Source organism: Xyrauchen texanus, chromosome 1 (assembly GCF_025860055.1).
Source record: "Xyrauchen texanus isolate HMW12.3.18 chromosome 1, RBS_HiC_50CHRs, whole genome shotgun sequence".
Lineage (NCBI taxonomy): Eukaryota > Metazoa > Chordata > Actinopteri > Cypriniformes > Catostomidae > Xyrauchen > Xyrauchen texanus.
In genome coordinates this window covers 25,199,031-25,221,325 of record NC_068276.1, presented here as the reverse complement: position 1 = coordinate 25,221,325, position 22,295 = coordinate 25,199,031, and the positions used below count along the sequence as shown (strand labels likewise).

At 39.8% G+C, this 22,295-nt stretch overlaps 1 protein-coding gene across 4 annotated transcripts in view; it reads right to left on the bottom strand.

The window, feature by feature from the left end:
* The window catches only part of LOC127652094 (tubby protein homolog), a 109,381-nt gene extending 87,086 nt beyond the window's left edge, over positions 1-22,295 (bottom strand). For 2 of the 4 annotated variants that reach the window (XM_052138180.1, XM_052138452.1), the window contains exon 1: positions 22,151-22,295. In XM_052138180.1, the coding sequence (XP_051994140.1) occupies positions 22,151-22,212 (62 nt within the window). In that variant the 5' untranslated portion in view covers positions 22,213-22,295. The remainder of the gene's footprint in view (positions 1-22,150) is intronic. The other 2 variants (XM_052138407.1, XM_052138339.1) reach the window with 2 other exon arrangements.

The following is a 22,295-nucleotide window of genomic DNA, read 5'->3' as shown; positions in this document are numbered from 1 at the left end:
CAAAACATAGGAATAGTCTGTCCTCCTAAAGTTAGGGGAGACAGTGAGGGAGAGTTTTTGAAGTAGCAAATGCAAAGTTCTACTGACTACTTCCCATTAAGGATCATGTTATTTTCAGTAGCCCATTTCTGCAAAGCTTGTACTTCCATTTGCATTCTGTTTCTACTCATATCTCAGAGACTCTCACAGGTCGAGACAGAGCGATATCATCAGCATACCCAGTTCCTATGGTATGAGTAAAGATACATTTGCAGGTTAACATGTGTAGCATTTTAAAACACTAATGTTTAGATTTAAGCATTGTTAAGGATATCTTTTTAACTTCTCATATATATTTTAAAACACTAATGGTTAAAATTACCGTAATTTCCGGACTATTGAGCGCACCTGAATATAAGCCGCACCCACTGAATTTAAAAAAAATTATTATTTTGAACATAAATAAGCCGCACCTGTCTATAAGCCGCAGGTGCCTACCGGTACATTGAAACAAATGAACTTTACACAGGCTTTAACGAAACACGGCTTGTAACAAAAATAAATAGTCTTTAACGAAACATGGTGTTGCAGCGGGGGCGTGGTCAAGCGCCCGTCCGGGAGAGAAAAGCGGTAAGGGCGCTTACATCAAGTGCTGAAAACTGTCACACTGGTGCCAGTGTGACAGTTTTCCCAAGAACGACACGTGAAACAGGGCACTTGACGTTCCAGGTAAGGCTTTTAATGGCCACAGCAATGTTTACAATCAATTTTATAAAGTTTCTCAATTCTTGGTCTTCTATGCGCCAACACTAGACTGCCGTGTGTCTGTCTGTCTGTCTGTCTGTCACTCACTCACTCTTTCTCTCTCTCTCTCTCTCTCACTCATTCGGTCTCTGCTGCCTTTTTATGCCACTCTCCCCACGCTTACTGAAATTAGACACAGGTGTTAGACATTAGCTCAGGTGTAAGCGCCCTTACCGCTTTTCTCTCCCGGACGGGCGCTTGACCACGCCCCCGCTGCCACACCGTGTTTCGTTAAAGCTTATTTATTTTTGTTACAAGCCGTGTTTCGTTAAAGCCTGTGTAAAGTTCATTTGTTCAATGTACCGGTCTAATGGTCTAATGAAAGCTTCATGCCGCCAAAAAACTGAGCACGTCACAGAATGTTTTTTTTTTTTTTAAATAAAATTTGAAAGCGGGAAAAATCCATATATTAGCCGCATCGTTGTTTAAGCCGCGAGGTTCAAAGCGTGGGAAAAAAGTTGCGGCTTATAGTCCGGAAATTACGGTAGTCATTAATTTGGTAAGAATATCTTATTTAAACATATCTTTTGTATTTTAAAACAATATTCGTTAGGTTAAAAAAAAATATTATATATAAAACACTTTAAAACCGCATTTGAATACAACACCATTTTACTCGCTTTTGGCGCCCCCAGCTGGACATTTCACTGAAAACCTGCAGCCAAACTTGATATACAGCACATCAATTTTGAATTGTAAAAGTTTTGTCATGTTCAAATAAATTTCATGAGACCAGGTTGGAGAATAATAATTTTTGGGTGAACTTTTCTTTTAAAGAAATGTTCAATAGACAAATCAATTAACAAATCTCAATTCATCTTTTTGGTGAACTGAATCAACTCTATTGGCCTTCCTGCAGTCCAGACCTGTCTCCAATTGAGAAAGTGTGGCACATTATGTAGCGTACAATTGGGGAATTAAGGCCCCATTCAATTGTTCAGCTGAAGGCTTGCATGATGGATAAAAGAGGAAAATGATGCTGGCTAAACTTAAACTTCTGTTTTCAGAAGTGTTATTAGAAGAAAGGGTGATGTTACGCACTGGTAATCATCTGATTTGAAATTAGTGTGTATATTCTCAAAAAAACAATTATCAGTAATTATTAGTAGTGTTTTCAATATAGCACACTCTGAATTGAATTGAATATTTGTTTTTATTCGCATTTTCCATTCTGTTCCAACTTTTTCGTAATTGGGGTTCTATGTGCTGCTTACATGCTGCTCACGCTTGCAGTCTAAAAACAGACAGACCTTAGTGGACATTTCATGTGTGGTATTCCAAAATATTGCTTATAACCGATGGAAAAAACAGAGAGAGAAAACATAAAACCTGTGTTATACCTCTTTATATTGGTAACTCATCAGCCCTGATCAAACAATGTCATTCTAATCAAACTACGTCAACCAAGATTTCATGTAGATCTAAAACTCCTAATTGGTCCATCTGTGGTATGTTCTTGAAAGTGTACATATGGTCCAGAAACAAATACTGTATAACTATACTCTGTGCCTCTTCAAAAACAACATATGGCTCATGCATCTGTCTTGAAATACAGTCATACAAGTCCAGAGAGAATATTAATTAATAAAATAAACTATATTATTCCTACATACAGTATTTGAATGCATGAATTTTAAATAATGCTTGCATATTTAAAATAAATATGTAAAGGGATCAATGTAAAGGAGGAGGCGAACTTAAACAAAAGACAAACACACACATATGACGCACATGTCCGTAAACGATCTCTCTCTCCCCCACGATTCTCTGAAGTCGACCTTTATCCCTCTCGGAGGCTTGATTAGCCTAATACGGGACCGGTGTGTAGGATCACGACCCGGCCCCGCCCTCCGCCCTGCCACATTCCTCCCTCGTTCTCTCAGGCTGACGAGCCCCCAGCATGACGTACACCCCCCCCCCCCTTCCCTGGGGGAGGGCCCTAAGCCCCGTCTGCCGGCAGGTCATCCCCATCTACCTGGACGAGGGAGGGGACAAGGTGAGGGAAACAGAAATAATTAAACTGGGGGGTACTTCCTGTAACAGTGTAGTACCCCCCCAAAAAACACTGTAAAAATTTAAAAGAGAGGGAAAAGGCCAACGCAGAGTGGCAGTGAGAGAGAGAGGAGAGAGAGATGAAAAAAAAAAACTCTTACTCGCCAGTTCTCCGATACGCCGCAGCTTGTTCCTCGGCCACTCCTCCACCCTCTACCGGACGACAGCCACACCTCTCCGGGCGGATCAGAGGCAGACCTCCAGCCCTTGGCAGATGGAACGCCGTTCTCGGGGAACAGAAGGGGTCTCCCCCGCCCCTGGCAGCAGTTCTCCCACTCCAGGTGGTCGGCAGCGAGCCCCTCCTCACTCGCGGTTGGCGGTTTCAGACCCCGCCCCGTTTCAGCGGTTGGTTGGTGACTCCTGCGCCCCTGGCAGCGGCCTGGACCGCTCCAGGCGGTCGGTTAGGAGCCCCTTCTCCCCTCGCGGTTGGCGGCCGTCGTCCTCTTCCAGGCAGATGGCCGCGGCTGCTCCATTGCGGTGGACGGTAGTGGCGAGAACTCTACTACGGCGTATCCCTCCTCCTTCCTGGATTTCGGCACCAATGTAAAGAGATCAATGGAAAGGAGGAGGCGAGAACCTTCTCAACATAAATAATAGTTTAATAATAAACTAAAACAGAAGACAAACACACACATGACGGACATGTCCGTAAACTATCTCTCTCTCCCGCACGATCCTCTGCAGTCAACCTTTATTCCTCTCGGAGGCTTGATTAGCCTAATACAGGACCGGGTGTGTAGGATCACGACCCGGCCCCGCCCTCCGCCCTGCCACAAAATAATTTACAAAAAATAAGAAAAAAACATTGCATGCCTAATAAATTATCAGCAGGTGTGTAGGATTACAAAACAAAAAACAAACAAAATAAATAAACAAGAAACAAAATCCAGCACACTGCTCCTGCTTGCGAATAAACAATTTAATTAATCAAATATTCCGGTTATGCAACTTTCATCATGTATTTGAGGTTGCATTGTTCCCAAATACATGACGAAGGTCGCATGTAACATTGTATTAATTCAGTTGTTTATTCAAAAGCAGAAGCAGTGTGTGAGATTTTGTTTCTTGTTTAAATATATTATTTAAAAAATAAATAAATTCTATTGGCAAAAAGGGGAAAATGTGACTAATTCCTGTTTCCTATTGCAAGTCAGATTGGGTTTCTCAGGAACGTTTACATGAACAACATTTTCTGATTAAGTTTCATAATCTGGTTAGGCCTTAATTTTTAGATTGGATTATTTCGGTAAAGACATTGTAATCCCACTATGTATTAACTAAAACATGCATGTTTCTTTCTTGCTATTTTTGAAATGCCTGAGACGCAAGAGTTGATATTTAACACAGCATTAGTCATTCTGCACCACAATGGTCAAATACCATTTCTAATTTATGTTCTTAACAATAGCAGAAAAGAGCGGGATGAACTGTTATAGTGCTGTCGCCTGTCCTTGTTTATGTTCATTTCTGGTTTATATAAATCCATTTCTGAAGGGTGTTTTCCATGTCTTCACAGGCAAGGGGCATTCGGCTGACGATAAACTTTAGCACTTTTCGTATTTTTATTTCAAACATAGTCGTTTTTATTTGTTGGAAACCACTGAAGTTTATCCTGGTGTTCATGAAACCACTCTCTTTGGGGCATTATCATACTATAATATAGAAATATCATAGGAGTGTTTACATCATAGGGTTCATTTGGTCCAGTAAAATGTCCTTAAAGCAAGCAAGCAAGCAAGCAACTTTATTTATATAGCACATTTTTAAACAACAGACGTTGCCCCAAAGTGCTTTACAGAATAATAACATGAAAGTCATACAACAAAAAACAGACATACATTATTCAGAAGCTAAAGAAAATAAATAAGTTTTTAAATAAGACTTAAAAGTTGTAATCGATGGAGCTGATCTCACATGGAATGGGAGACTATTCCAAAGTTTGGGACCTACCACGGAAAAAGCACGATCTCCTTTTGATTTTAAATTACAACGAGGTACCTTTAAAAGTCGTTGATCGGAGGACCTGAGAACTCTAAAAGGAGAGTAAGGAACTATAAGATCTCTGATGTACTGCGGGGCAAGGCCTGACAATGCCTTGTAAACAAACAAGAGAATTTTAAAATCAATCCTCAATTTGACCGGAAGCCAATGTAGGGATTGCAGTACCGGAGTAATATGTTCTCTCTTTCGCACCCCCGTTAAAAGCCTTGCCTGTAGGCGGACAAGCAGAGTCTGGGGGAGACTCTGTATTGTTTCTGTAATATTTATATAAAGAATTGCAGTAGTCAAGCTTAGATGTAATAAAAGAATGAACTACAATTTCTAAATCCTCACTAGATAAAAAATGCTTTACTTTAGCAATTGATCTCAGGTTAAAAAAGCTTCCTTTGACAACAGCACCAATCTGTTTCTTAAAGTTAAGTGATGAGTCCATGATTACCCCTAAACTCTTTACATGATTCTCAGTCTTTAGGGATAAAGATCCCAAATGATCAGGAAAGCAAGATAAGACGGGAGAGCCTACAATCAAAACCTCAGTTTTGCTCTCATTCAATTGGAGAAAGCTGCTGGATAGCCAGAGTTTAATGTCACTGTAACATTCCTGTACTTTGTCCAACGAACAGGTGTTATCTAGCCTCACAGGAAAATAAAATTGGAGATCGTCTGCATAGCAATGATATGAAATGCTATACTTTCGAAAAACACTGCTTAAAGGAAGCATGTAGAGCGAAAACAGTAACGGTCCCAAAATCGACCCCTGAGGGACACCACAAACTAAAGGGGCCAATGTGGAAGAGAAGTCTCCCAGATTCACAGCAACTGTCCTGCCTTTTAAATATGAAGCAAACCACTGAAGAGCTATACCCTGCACACCAACCCAACACTCCAGATGACTGAGAAGAATTTCATGATCTATTGTATCGAAGGCAGCGCTCAGATCCAATAAAACCAGAACAACATGTGATCCAGAATCCAACGATAATAATACATCATTAGTGACCTTGAGCAGTGCCGATTCTGTACTATGACAGGTCCTAAAGCCTGACTGGAATATATCTAAAATATTATAAGTATTCAGATATGAATATAACTGTGAATAGACCACTTTCTCTAAAATTTTCGAAATAAAAGACAATTTAGAAATTGGCCTATAATTGTGCTATACTGTATGATCCAAGTTAGGTTTTTTTAACAAGGGATGAAGAATTGCATGTTTAAAACTATTAGGTACCACTCCGTTCATTAGAGAACTGTTAATTATAGCTGTTAGGCTAGAACTCACAGTAGGAAAAACATCTTTAAAAAGATGGGTAGGTAGAACATCCAGTCTGCAGCTACCTCCGTTCATTTTAGAGACAATAATGTACTTGGATGTTAGACAACTTTGCACAGCCTTAATCAAAAGTAATTACTATGAGATGGCTGCCAGTCCATCAACATGTACAACAGCTGCTGACATTGTTGGTTGATGGCATCCCTTATGTTTTCCTAACATAAACCTGTCTGGATGTAGGAAATGAAGGGTGAGATATGACTCATCATACTATATTAGTTTTTTCCATTGCCCAGGGGTCCAAGGGTTTAAGCTCCTCACATTAGGTTATGCACAGTATCTATTAGTCCTGGCATTGGATCTAAGCAGCTTCTGAATAATAGCCATCCCATAAATTCTAGCTTTGTGACACTTACAATGTATAGTTTATATTGAGAATAGTTGTATTGATCCTGAGGTTATTTTTGAAGCAATACTTTGTGTCATTTAGTTCTTGTTTATCTGATCACAAGTGGTCAGATCAGAAACATTGCTGTTTAAGCTGGTTATATCTTATCGTTTGATTATAAAGAACTAAATAGTTCAATAGTTCATAAATAGTATAAACAGTATCTATGGATGTATTTTAAGGCCTACCTTCAAACTCAGTGCCTCTTTACTTGACATCGTGGGAAAATCTAAATGAAACAAAATCAGTTAAGACCTCAGAAAAAATTTGTGGACCTCCACAAGTCTGGTTCATTCTTGGGAGCAATTTCCAAATTCATCTATACCAACAATAACACGCAAGTATAAACACCATGGGACCACGCAGCCATCACACCGCTCAGGAAGGAGACACATTCTGTCTCGTAGAGATTAACGTTGTTTGGCGAAAAATTTGCAACTCAATCCCAGAACAACAGCAAAGGACCTTGTGAAGATACTGAAGGAAACAGGTCGACAAATATCTATATCCACAGTAAAATGAGTCCTATATCGACATAAGAAGGAAGCCACTGCTCCAAAACCACCATAAAAAAGCCAGACTACAGATTGCAAGTGCACATGGGGACTTTTTGAAAAGATCTTACTTTTTGGAGAAATGTCCACTAACTACCATCGTTACATTTGGAGGAAAAAGGGTGAGGCTTGCAAGCCGAAGAACACCATCCTAACCATGAAGCATGGGGGTGACAGCATCATGTTGAGTGGGTGCTTTGCTGCAGGAGGGACTGGCGCAATTCACAAAATAGATGGCATCATGAGGTAGGAAAATATTGTGGATATATTGAAGCAACATCAAACCATCAGCCAGAAAGTTAAAACTTGGTCGCAATTGGGTCTTCCAAATGGACAATGACCCCAAGCAGACCTCCAAAGTTGTGGCTGTTAAAAAGTTTGACCCAAGATAAACAATATAAAGGCAATGCTACCAAATACTAACAAATTGTATGTTAATTCTGACCCTCTGGGAAAGTGATGAAAGAAATAAAAGCTGAAATAAATAATTCTCTGTACTATTATTCTAACATTTCACATTCTTAAAATAATGTAGTGATCCTAACTGACATAAGACAGGGACATTGTTCTACAATTAAATGTCAGGAATTGTGAAAAACAAAGTTTAAATGTATTTGGCTAAGGTGTATGCAAACTTCTGAATTAAGCTGTATATACTTTTTTTTTTTTCAATTCCCATTTGCTCCAACAGTTAAAAAACGAATACATTTTTTTTCTTAAAAAATTGAGTGAGATGGATTACAACAGTGAGAAGAAAAATGACAAATTTACCATCACTACCTAATGAATAAAAAATGTTTTCTAGATTTCCGTTGCTAAATATGACATCACAGTCTGTGAAAAAAAGCACAAACATGATACTTCAAGCAGATTTCTTACAAATGTTCTTGCAATACCTGTATTAACAGAATTTCAGATGTGGTTTACGTAATATGTGCCACTGCATGTTCATATCAGGAATACTGCAAAAGTTTTGTAAAGGTTTTTTTTTATATTTTTGTGTATTTTGTTTTTCTGTTTTTTTTTATGTTAAAGCTGCACGTAACAGGGAAAATGTATAACCCTTCTTTTAAGTGGTTGATTGCAGGTGAGGGGCGGTGCTTCAATGCTATATGGTATGCATCAGGACAGATTAGTGGTTACACTACAAATGTGATGTGGTCACATGCTTTTCAGACTGCCTCCCAATGTGGTTTGAGTGATCAGATCACAAAATGTTTTGGACCTGGTTTGCAACTGTTTTAGTGAACACTTCAAATAATTAATTCCAAATGTAAACAGGGCCTGTGGTTTCAAGTTTTGACTTTATGACCATTGTTCTTCATTATCAATCTAGTTTGTTTATGCTTGCTCTACTTACAGTAATTCCTAAGGGTGACACAATGCATAATTTTGTTGTTATTGTAACTAGGCACCCTAATTTCAGCCACCACTATATTAGTGCTATTTTGGGCTGATGTTTGAAAACTCACATTTAGTGCTAATTATCTTTTTTTAAAGGTGAAACATGCTGCTAATTCTGAATCATCCTGATCTGATTTCCACTTAATTGATCTTGTAATTTCAGTTCTATCGGGAAGACACATAGGCTCGAGTGAAGTTTAATATGCCAGTTATTTGATAAATGTAAAACAGAAAGTAATGTCTCTCTCTTTGGCGTAGGCCCTGTCCGGCGGTCTGAGGGAGTTGTACCCGGAACCGTCATGTCCTGCCGGAGATAGGAGGCAGGGGCGAGGAGCCTACCCCCGTGCGGGACAGGGCTCAACTGGTGGTGGTGGAGTAGTGGAGGTTGCCGTGTTAGCACACTGAAACAGCAATGTGATAGATTGTGAGCAGACTTATAAAGCAATGGCTTACATGCGATGATGTACAGCTACTAGTCTTCCCGCTAGAACTACGCTGCGCTTCCATTTACAGCTGCTTCAGTGTTAAACTCTTATTGTATGAGGTGTTTTCATTATTTACCCCCTCAACTGACTGAAGACTGAAGTTCTGAAAAAAGAATGCATTTTTACATCTTCTGCATGGACCAAAAAGTTCATTAGACTAACAAGTGTGATGTTGGAGTACAGCTGAGGACATTAGATTGAAGTGTTTAAATCTTTCATCACCTCTTCTGTATGTGATTTATAACATCTTATCAATATATTGATGTCTAGTGATTGATGTCACAACCAATATGCTGAGGATAGAGTGTAGGAGAGCATCAATCACTGAAGATGACTTGAAACCACAACAATAAAATAAATGTTGCTATGGATTACATGTCCACCACTAATGACCCTTCAGTTTAGAAGGGGTGATGCATCATCGAGAGGAAACAGAATGTGCCGATTTTTTCTAAAAGAAATGGCATGCAGCTTTGAATTAAAAAATAAGACTAAACAGCCAAAGCTCCAAAACATGACAATGCAATTCACCAATTCTAGGGCTGGGATAAACGATTATTTTTTAAACGATTAATCTAGCGATTTATTTTTTTCGATGCATCGATTAATCTAACGATAGGCTACTGTACTGACATCTTTCCTGTCTGTCAGCGCGTTGTCAGTGTCCTCTATGTATTTTTCACGACATTAATAGCTATAAGCGCATTATTAATAGCTATAAGCGCATTATTAATAGCTATGAGCGAAAACTTTAGGTGTCGACAATGTATTATAGCCTACTCCAACATCGAGTGCAAAGTGGTGAGTTGAAAAAAAACTTACGGTGCTCTGTCATCTGCAGCTGCTCCCGGGTGGCGCCTCTTCAGATGCTGGTGCATTGCCGTGGTGCTAGAATGGAAGGCCATCTCCATTTTGCAAAGACGACATATCACGGAATTGTTTCCTTTTAAATTAAAGAATTCCCATACTTTAGAGGAACGAGTGCATGCCGCCTTGCACTTCTGATAGTCTGAGGAGCCACTCGTGTTGCTACTACTCGCCGGCGCCGCCATCTTTGTTTTGGGTCTGACGAATCGACGCGCATATTTTGATGACCCTAACCAATACTGTAATTCTCTGACTCCAAGCACCGCCTAGTTCTAATGGATGTCAAAGCAAAAACTATATTGTCAGTGCCAGACAAAAATCACTTCAGTCTATTACGATGGACTTCAGAGTATGAACTGATGCCAACTCCAACCATAAGACATGGGATACTTCATATCCCATTGTCTGAACCTTGGATTTAGGATAGACCTCACCGAAATTACTGTCAAGATTGAACTGCGATGTACCTCACTAATCTCTGCCTACATCACCTCAGTCTAATGATGGACTACACTCTTGAAATGGAATACATCGACTAGCAATTAATTGCCAACAAAACCCTTCATCATTTGGTACAGAGATGATCTAATGTAGGATATTTGGTATGCTACATTTAGAAGGGAACCGTTAACGTGCCCTCATTCTCACACAATTATATGTAAGGGCATTTAGGGTCTTTGTTTCAGATTATTTTACAAAATTCCTGATCAAAATTGTGCATATTTAATCATTAACTTTATATCTTGAGAATGGTACAAGATACATGATATTTGTTGTCATCAGCTTCCTCCATGTAACCAAGCGAGCGTTTACATACTAAACATGACATTCTTTCAATAATATTATAAGTGTAGGTAACAAAACATGAAAATCCCTGGTTAAAATCATACTGGTTAATTCCTTGGTTATACAACATGGATAAAATATTGCACACATTTTAAAGAGGTACATCAGGCTATAATCATTAATTTGTCAGTTATACAAGTTACCACAGTTCAAAGCAACTGTCAGAATTACATAGCAAGCCTAGGTATTGTATAAATCGTGGATTTAAATGCATTCTGAACATTTTAGAAGGTTCAATCGGTAAAGTACTGTGACTTTGTGTAGAACGTTCCTGGATTAAGATGAAATGTGTTAGTATTCGAGTTCGATCAAATCTCATGGTCTTTTGGAAACCTTTCAAAGAGAAGTCTGCTTTAACTCTGTGTGGAAGTTCAGAAGTTCTTGCTGAGGGGCTTTTCTGAGCAATGTTGATGCCTGGGCCATTTAATTTATGACGGTGAAGAATTTGCAGCATTTCGTGCTTCAATACTCACACTGGGTCATATAACCAATGTCTCATCCAGAACTGTGACATTATTATATCTCACAAGAAGAGCTGTTGAACTGAATAGTTCTTTTAGATTTACAATGTGACGCTCTGTTGTGCAACACTTTATTTGACAAAAATAAGACCGATGATGTAGATTATTTGGGAGGACCTATACTAAGCCCTGTGATGGACTGGCCACCTGTCCAGGTTGTTTCCCTGCCTTCGGCCCAACACAACTTGGATAGGCTCCAGCACTACCAGTGACCCTGCATAGGACAAGCCATTATAGAAGACAGATGGATGTATGGGCCTTTACAAAAGCAAAAAATATATATATTTTTTTTGCTGAAAAGTAATTTTCATTTGAGAACCAAATTAAAACTGAATTCATAGGGTCCTACTTAAAAATTTGAAGCATTGATTAATTGAGAAACATGTTCATAAAAAAATATGCCATTGTTTTAATTTATTATTTACATCGGAATTACAAATTTTAATAGGCTTGAAAGTGTTGAATAGCATATACCTATTTTTTCTGTGGTATCAAAATTGTTATTGAGATTTGTGAAATTTTACTGGTACCGGTAATGAGTAACTACCCAGTCTGTAGTTACCACTACTGGTAACTACTCAGATTTTGGTACCATGACAACACTACTACTCAGATAACATTTTTATTGAGTTGCAGTTTAAATGTGTGTTTGTTTAAGTGTGAGAGAGTGTGTTATCACAGTAGCAGTATGACTCGATGACTCCGGCAACACCATGGAAACTTCTTCCTGGAAGTTAATAATGAACTGACAAAATCCTGGCACGGGCTCTATTCAGCTCACTTGCACAGCGATTCCAGTCCTCTCAATAAAGTGCACCATGGGGAAGTCAAAAGACCAGAAGTGGTGTTGGCTGCACATCTCTGCACGGAGAATAGTAGGTTGTGGAACCCCCCATTCATCTTTCTAAACCATGTCGACTAATGTCCGCACTGGCTGGAAAAGCATACTCAGCGTTGGGCCAAACTGGTTCAGCACTCCACATGATGACGGTGCTAAGCTAAGCTCCTCAAACAAATGGACTAGTGATCCAGATCCTCTATGATCCAGAGACGTTTAAAGAACTCCACACCAGTACGGACGAATGTCACTGCACAGGCCATTGGGAAGTCAATGAGCAATCTGGTGTTTTTGGATCGTCACATCTTGCTGACCCTCACAGAAATGCGTGACGTGGGAAAAGCCACTCAATTTGATGCAATTCTGATGTCTCCAGCCGACCTTTTCAGAGGCTCTGTGGATAGATTTGCAGAGCACTAGATCACGACTCAGCAACACTCACATGGCTAGGAGACAATTTATGCCAAAACGGAGCAGTACTTCATCACAACTGGCTCGCTCCTGCTTTGTCTCATGCCAGCGCCTGGCTAAAAACCCCACACCAGCTGCCTCAGCACAGCCAAATGTCGCTACCGAGCCGCTGGTAAAGCCACACAAACCATGGCCCAAATGAAGGCAGTTGGCTCGGCGCAAGCCCCGCGCCAACGGCAATAGCAGCAATAGCACTTCTGACACAATACTGTTCCCCTCTTCCCCACTGCTGTTTGTCGAGAAAGGAATATTGTTGTTCAAAATGTTGTTTTCTGTGTCTCACAGAATCACATAAATTTTGCACATTATGCACAACTGCTTCCCAATGGCGAGCGGTGCATTATATCATGTATGAACATACAGAGATTGCAAAAAGAGTACAGCGCTCGCACGAGACACAATTTTTCAATGAAGGGCTTTCCTACTTCAAAGCCCACACATTTCGCACAACCACTTCCTAATGGTGAATTTCACATTATATCACACCAAATTGCCCTCTGTCCGGTTACACAGACACGTGGCGAGCTATTTCTGGCATACCGATTGGGTGCTAAAAATTATCGAACAGGGTTATACGATCCAATTTGCCCCATTTCAACGGTGGTCTGTCTTCCATGGTTCCGTCCGAAGACGCGCCAGTGTTACGAGCCAAAATACACAATCTTCTCACAAAGAACACAATAGAGGTTGTTTCATATGAATTAATAAGCCTGCTGTCCCGTTGCGCAAATGTGTGTCAAGTCCTCATGGGTGTGTCAGAGCTGGTGTTTACAACGATCAAGCACAATCTGTGAAAACCACAGGCTGCGACACACACAGTGTGATTTACAGATGTTATATCCTCATTCTGGAGAAGGATGGCAGGCTTCGGCCCATTCTAGTTATGAGACGCTTGAATCGTGTGCTCACTAAATGCCCATTCAAAACGTTAACTCAGAAACAGTTCTTATCGTGCATCCATCCTCAGGTCTGATTTGCATCAATAGATCTGAAGGACATGTACTTCATGCACCAATTGCACCGCGTTACAGGTGGCTTTTTAGATTCACGTTAGAGGGAACTGCGTATCGATTTAAAGTCCTTCATTTCAGTCTGTCTCTGACTCCCCTCACGTTCACGAAATGTATCAATGAGGCGCTTGCCCCACTAAAAATTAACAGTGTGCGTGTTTTGAATTACCTTAGCGATTGGTTATTACTAGACAATCAGAGGCACTACTGAGCGAGCACAGAGACTTGCTGCTTTGCCATATGGAAAATCTGGTCTAAGGTCAACTGGGCAAAAGCACACTTATCCCCAGCCAGTAAATCTCCTTTTTAAGAGTTCATGCATGCACAATACTTAGGACCATGTGATATTTCAGTTTTTCTTTTTTTAATAAATGTGCAAAAATGTCAACAATTCTGTGTTTTTCTGTCAATATGGGGTGCTGTGTGTACAATAATGAGGAAAAAAAATGAACTTAAATGATTTTAGCAAATGGCTGCTAAAAGTGAAAAATTTAAGGGGGTCTGAATACTTTCCGTACCCACTGTATACTTATGCCCTCTCTGGTAAGTAAATACATGAAGAAAGTAAACATCAGTATCACATTTTCAAGATTTATAAATAGAAACAAATTTTTGCTGGCTTATTTTCTTTCTTTTTTTTGCATCCCATGAATCCACACTGAGGGTTCATGGAATTTTGGTCACAATTATGGTGGTGCGGTCATACAGTGATGTCACATGAAATCGGTCAATACAATTTAACTAACATAAAGTCACTTGAGTGCTTATATTGTTTATTTAACTACATCATCTAACCTAGCTGATCCAATCAGAATAATCAAAAACAAATGAACTATACTAACATTGGATTGACATTATATAGCCCATACTGTACAAATTTAATTGAACAGGAGACATTAAGTGTAAGTCTTATAATGTTAAATACCTCAAACTGAAAGAATATAAAAATGAAGAATGAAAAGCTAATACAATTTCTTAAGCTTAAATTATTAGTTTCAACCTTGATAATTTTCCAAAGCAGCTCTCTTCCTGCTAAATCCTTAACTCCCTCACAACTGACTTCCTAACATCAATGAATATTAATCAGGGCATTCAGATTTCATTACTAGAAAGGTGAATAAATAAATAAATGAACAATAAACACTATTTTCTTTGTCTTGGAGGTAATGTGTGGATGAGAATCAAAAATAATTAACACCACAGGATTTAGAGTCAAGTGGCATTTCAGAAGCATTCAGAACGCCTCAAATTTTACGTATCAGAGACACTGGAGAAAAACACTCTTTGCAGCTATTAACATACTTGGTTTTAACCTATTCCATTGCATTTCCCAGGGTGAACTCCACATCTCAAGAGACAGTAATTAGAGCAGTGCAGTCTCTGTTCAGTGCCCCTCATCTGTCCTTTTGGGAGAAAGGCTTATGCTCACCTTACTGTGAGAAAATTAGATGATACTAAACAATAGTATTAATAAAAGTGTTTCAATATTCTTCATGTCTTAATGTTGAGTAATGGTTTAATATTATAGCCTCCAATGTTACATATCAGTCCAAACAAGCATGGATATACTGTAAAAGATATGTTCTTCAGTGAAAGGTCTTTGATCTTGGTGGAAATTCAGGACTGGAGTAAGGACTGGGCCACTGGGGCCAGTGTCCTGGGGCCTCGGACAAGCATGGACCCGCAAAGCCTCAGGCCACACAGCCAGAGACTGCCAAAGAAACAGGACACCAGGGTCTTAGAGCCCCTCAGCACATACAGTACACCACTGTTTTCAGCCTGTACTGGCTTTAAATGACAATTCACTGTTCCGATAAAATATTGCCTTATTTGTTGCAAGGAATAAGCCTGTTCCATCACTGCGTGTACACGTTATTTAGCCCTGACTATTGCTGTTTGTACTGTATTTTACTGTTCACTACCATATATATCATTAAATTATATAATGTTTATATATAAACCTATTAGATCAGCACCAAACTTGTTTTACATTAGAAGCAACAGCAGAATCTTGAGCTTTGGTCACTATCTAACCTTGAATCATCATCAAGGCCCTTGGCCAAGGCATATGCCGGCTCCATAAGAAATTGGGCTAGAACATGCCTCTTTAAGATGTATATTCCCCTTCACATCTTCCCATTAAATGAGAGGTTTACATAGATCCAGCCACTAGTTTATGGTTACCACAGAAATGGGTGCCAAATGATTCAGATTGGGTGAGTCTGCAGTATGTCGGGGGTCACAGCTCCAAGGGCCACACCTGAGAGACATGACTGCAGTGAGAGTTGGGATCTACACCCACATAAATTCATGTGCTGTTCTTGCAGTAGATCAGTGGTGCATTGTGAGCAGAATCAACAAAAGCCTTATTAATCTGCTCCCTTGCACCAGACTATGGTCTCTAATTTCCAAGAGTTTGATAAGGGGCAGACTCTTGTATTTACTTAGGCTTACATACAGTAAATTGCCCAGTTGTGTCAGCCCTCTGCTGACGAACATGGACATCCTAAAATTAATCTAATAATCAAAAGATTAGATTTTTAAAGAGAGGCTATATTCTGAAAATCCAAAACTTGATTTGAAAGTGCTGTAAGTGATTATGGATGTTGTCAGACTTCCACCGGACCAGCAGTTGAATAAGCCACGGCCCATCTTTCCAAAATACAGCACTCCAAAGACACCCACAAACATATCATTGTGTTGGAGCAGATGGAGGGGGGAGTATCCCCTTAAGCATTTTGCAATCCAACACATTGCATTTTGCAGGCACAGGACACCGTACCGCCACGTTTGCGAGCATATATGGGCTGTCCTGTGAATGTGCACAATTTGACATGCAGAAAGTCTTCTGAAAGTCTTCTGACATCTTTTCTCCCTGCTGTTTACCGAGCCTTGGGCTGTTACAGAGACAGGTGCTACATTTCATGGCACCTATTTCAGTGATATCTGACAGGTAATAGAGCAGTTTTCTTCATGTCATAAAAAATATATCACTTACAGCACTTTTATAATGCAGTATTATAATGTAATCCAGAGCTTTCACCATTTTCAGTCATGTTGTTGGTAGATGCATGTCAGTTGGTAGATGCATGTCAGTCACAAATTTATAATTTATTTGATTGTTATGATTACCTCAGTAGGTACCAATAAGAAATCAGTATCAATACAACTGCAATGCAGTAGAACCCTTCTGATGATTAAGTGGGTCTATTCTAAAAGGGAATGGCTCCACAATTATTACTGTTAATTTGGTGAGAAAATGTAGATATCATATAATAGAGACCCCCCCCACCCTCCAAACAATCTCAACAATGATACCAGCTGCATCTCTCAGAGCAGAAATACAGAATTAATCCCACAAATCAAGCATTTTCCTATGAGATTATGGGGTGCTATGTAAAAGCCGTACAATGGTTCCACTTCCTGTATCTGTCAGAAGAACACAGTAGATGGTCTGTGTAATTCACAGAGCTATTCGACATCTATTGGAATTCAGTCCATGATCTGCAAAGCGTTTTCCTACCACTGATTTTGCACCAGCATAGCATCTCAGTCCTCACATTTTCCATTATCCTAAAATAAGTTTAAACGTAGAAGGTACCTACAGTATACAGGGTTTGAAAGTTTATTTCATAGGTTTTCACTCTAGTAGGTATAATTCTTGCCTTGATTGTTCGCACCGTTTTGTATAGACCTTATTCAGTGTAGCGCCATATTATATTTTGAACACAAATGAAAACAAGGTTGTGAAGGATAGACTTACAATCTCTCCAAAGGCATGAATTTTGTAATTCCTCAGTCACACTAGACCTTAACCAAAAAAAAAAGATTTGGACACCTCAACAGCTAGGATATGATGCCACTCTCGAGGGCTACTGGTTTAAATAAATCATAAATTACAAATAACTTATAATATTAGATTAAAATATTAAAATATTCTATATCTGGGGGCCTGGTAGCTCAGCAAGTATTGACACTGACTACGACTCCTGGAGTCACGAGTTTGAATCCAGGGAGTGCTGAGTGACTCCAGCCAGGTCTCCTTAGCAAACTTGGCCCCTTGCTAGGGAGGGTAGAGTCACATGGGGTAACCTCCTCGTGGTCACAATTAGTTGTTCTCACTCTCAATGGAGCGTGTGGTAGGTTGTGAGTGGATCACGGAGAGTAGCATGAGCCTCCACATGCGGAGTCTCCGAGGTGTCACACACAGCACGCCATGTGATAAGATGTGCAGATTGTCTGTCTCAGAAGTGGAGGCAACTGAGACTTGTCCTCCGCCACATGGATTGAGGTGAGTAACCACCACAATGACCTACTAAGTAGTGGGAATTGGGCATTCCAAACTGGGGAGAAAAGGGGATAAAAGAATTACAACAATTATTACATATCCTCATTTTCCTGAAACAATAATATCACACATCTTTGAAATATGTATTCCTTGTATAGAGCCCAAGAGGGATGGTGGTGGGCAATGAGGTGGAATGTTGTAAACGTGCAGAACGTGCTTGACACGGACTGGTTAAGCGATTGCACACCGTCTCCACTATGCGAGCTGGGTCCAAGTTGGGGTGGCAAAGCTCATTTTTAGGGTGGCAGCAGTCACCCCATGCCTCCCTTCTGGCCACATCCATGTACCATACTTGGACTTTCGCACGCAGGTGTGGAATGCAATTTTTGTTTGCATGAACTTGCATTTGTGGTCTCCTGTGTTCAGATGTGTATGAATGGAGGGCAAAGTTTGGTGTGACTGAGGCTTAAAGCTGTATCCACTTTTATCATGAACATAACAGACTACTGTTGACATGTGACTCCATGTGCTGGTGGGTCAGTCACAAAAATCAGGGATGGGTGGATCGATCTTAAAGTATCGATACTTCCGATACTGATGTTGTATCAAAAATATCAACCCTCACACAAAAATATTGATTCTAACATTTCAAAAAAAAAAACATTACAATAGGGATATTATTATTTGGTTACCATGAACATGAACAATACTCATAAGCTTCCAAATGAAATAGAAAAGATTAGGCTATATTAGCAAATACTAGTGCATTATGGGAACAATTTCTTCTTCCACTCATCTTAACATGCATAAATGCTGAAAGACAAGTGCTTGCGCCATCACAAGGCTCGTTCAAACAAGAGGAATCAATGCCTTATATAGGTAATGATAAAAAAATCAGAGAAACAGCTTCTGGAATAAATTTGCGCTAAAATTAAATCATGGTTTTACAACAGTAAGATTGTAGTAGTAACCATGGTGAATTATTGTTACGATCCGTTGTTGTCTGTCCCGTGTTTTCTGTTTCTCCCGTCTCTGTTCACATTCCATGTCACGTTTTCCTTGTCCGCCCCGTGTTTCACTGTCTTCGTGTTAAAACTACATTTCCCATGATCCCCAGCACTCATCACTGCCAGCCGTGTGTCATTGTGCTCACCTGATTGTAGTTTGTCATCATCTTGTATCCAGTGTATATATACTCTGATTGTTCTCCATTCCCTTGTCTATTGTTGATGTTTGTGGATGCCTGTCTTCGTGTTCATCCTCGTGTTCATCCTCGTGTTCATCCTCGTGTTCATCCTCGTGTTCATCCTCGTGTTCATCCTCGTGTTCATCCTCGTGTTCATCCTCGTGTTCATCCTCGTGTTCATCCTCGTGTTCATCCTCGTGTTCATCCTCGTGTTCATCCTGCCTTTCATGTTTTCCGTGTTTGTGTTTTGTTTCCCCATCGCGGGTATTTCCTTTGTGTTTTGTCCGTTAGTTTTCACCGTTGTTAAATAAAGTCACTGCATTTGGATCCAACTCCTTGTCTGCCTCCTTCTGCATCGTAACAATTATATGGTAACTATGTTTTAACTATAGTTACTGTAGTGAAAGCATGGTTCATTTTTGTAAGGGTAGACAAAACAAAGTCAAATAATTTTCTGTTTAGGATCACAAATTATATTTGAAATACATTTTAACCCAAGAAATGGCAAAAAATAAAAAAATAGAAGTATCGTTATCAACTATATTGGACTTGAAATTATTGCTATCGGATCAAAAAGAAAATAAGTGGTATCCTCCATCCCTACCAAAAAGTTTTTCACCATAAATACTGAGGGTTAATATTTTTTAGCATCTGGACATTATTTTAATTAAAATGGACAACTGTTCATTATTGTAAAAAATTGTAATATAAAAATTCTGGAAAGATTATATTAAAATTTTTTGTCAGCAGAACCAATTTAAACAACTGTACAACTCATTAAAGAGACTGTACTTCTACCCCAACTACCTCTCAACAATTAAATATGACGCTACTCTGTTGTAAAGCTGCTGCCTTTTTGACATTGTAAGGTACCTTTACAGTCTCTTATAAGATCACTTGACATTCCTTTGGGTAACTGGAGTGGACTCCCTCCTCTTTGACAGAAATATGACAATGTTTATCTATGACAATTCAAGTGTGCCCATGCTGTAAACTATCTGTGGCAAACACCTTAGTTCCTGATCTGGATATTTTAGCGTTGGGTACACAGGATTGTTGATTAGACCGTCTGAGAGCAGCATCAGTCCTGATGAGTACAGCTGTCAATTGTAATACCTACTTGAGCTGTGCGCATATAAAATCTGTAAAATTCAAAACCATCTCAATGCATTAGTCTGGAGCAGATCTAACTACTGGTAGAGGGCGAACTAAATTGGCATTGAACATGTTGTGAGCAGAGAACACAAAATCTCTTCTCTTCCTGCAGTGCTAGTTTAAAGCGATTAGAATCAGTTGAAATGAAACACTCTGTGGCTTTGTCTCTATCACGGCACTCTCGGTTTCGTACTGATAAATCTGTGATCTGGGATGTACTCCAGGCTGATGTGCTGTCAGTGCTTTTGGTAGTGTCTCTTTTATCCATTCATCAGGGACAGTGCTCAGCGATGGATAGTATTCCCTTTGTTGGGAGAAGGCACCAGCTGTTCTCTGAAGCACTACCTTTTGCCATATGAAGACTTTCTCCATTTGCCTTCATGCCCTATCTCACCCACATACATCCGCCAACACTGAACTAGCAACATTGTTGCCAACTTAGCGACTTTGTCGCTATTTTTAGCGACTTCTCAGACCCCTTTAGCGAAATTTTTTCAAAAAAGCGACTAGCGACAAATCTAGCGACTTTTTGGACAAACCTTAGCAACTTTCCAAATTCCAGATATCGCCAGTACTGCAAGCGTGAGGTCTTACTTCCCCGCTGCGTCTGCTCTGTTCAGTGAGCGGCTGAGAGGAGCAGCACATTCCGTTGACTGCACGCCAGCGGACATAGACATGAATGAGCTGCGCATGTGCACGCTGTGTTAGCAGGAACCAATCAGTGATCACATAGCAGCTGCCTTCTCCTTTGTTTTAATTCAAAACATTTAATTTGACCGTTTTTTCTTGGAATGCGCTTATATTCACTACTAATCAGAGTTTTAGTTCATTCCGGTTCGGTTTCTGAACTCTCCAACTTCAGATCGTATATTTACATTTTACTTATCCAAACACAAAAATAAACCTTCTTCAAACTCATAAACATGTAACGTTAGCTAAGTTCCGTTCCGTTGTCTAACAGAAAATATGTAATTGAGAACCGTTTTACTGGACACTCGGCTATATACTTGTATAAAAACAGTATGAGCACGGTTTAGGGGAGATAACCGTTATTATAAACTGAAGTAGGCTACAGTACCGACAAATTAGGCAGAATGCAAATACGACGCGATGACGTCATTAATATGCTAATGACGCATGACGTCATCTGGCGACATTTAGCTACTTTTCGAGCAGGCTTTAGCTACTTTCCATTGAAAATAGTTGGCAACACTGACTAGCAAAAAGCCAAGGGTCTCGGAGAAGAGAGGCACCGAATGATAGAACGAGGGATGCTATGCTTGTTCCTCTATAGCATGGCCCATGAAGAAATACTGTGCGGCGGTAGACTACAGAATCTTTCTTTTGTCCCTCTGGGAGCAATGAGAGCACAGTTTTAGAATACCAATCAAACACATTCTGGATTTTGACTGAATCATCAAATGTGTCACCTACTCCAGACCCGATGGACTCCAGCATCATCCACTGGTTCATGAGGCACTGAGGCAGATATGATGATGCCTGTAGAGAGTAGGGATGCTGATAGTGGAGATAAGAGGAAGCTGAAGCCATGCTAATAAATACACGAGAGATGAACGTGTTGATATAGAACGATACGTTTGAATCTCGTTAAGCATCGATGATTATTCCATTAAGAAATAACCTTTATTTTTTTTACCGCCAGTGAGCTGTTTCACTGAAGACCTGTTTTCAGTCCTTCTCTCAGCTGTCAAAGAATTGTCTTTGGTCGTAATGTTTTTCATCAAAAGAAGAGAAAGATAGCGTCAGAAGCTTTTCAAAATGCCATACATTTTAGCAACCAGGAACCCAAAGACCGCGTTTGTTGTTCTCACGAACTTCACTTTGTGCTCAACTTCAGTCGTTAAAATCAGCGTCATCCCTTTCCTTGACTTCGCGAGCGTTTTCATTTACTGTGATCACATAATTGATTAAAACACATACATCAAGACTGTTTATAGATCTACTTACCTGTCATAACTCCATCGGCTGTATGACATGCTCTTGCTGTTGCTCAATCCGTCCATGGTCATCCGTGGACTTCGACTGCTCAACGATGTTGGTGGCTTGTGTTGAATCCTCCGTCTTCGCTAACAGGAAACGTCTTCAGATGTTT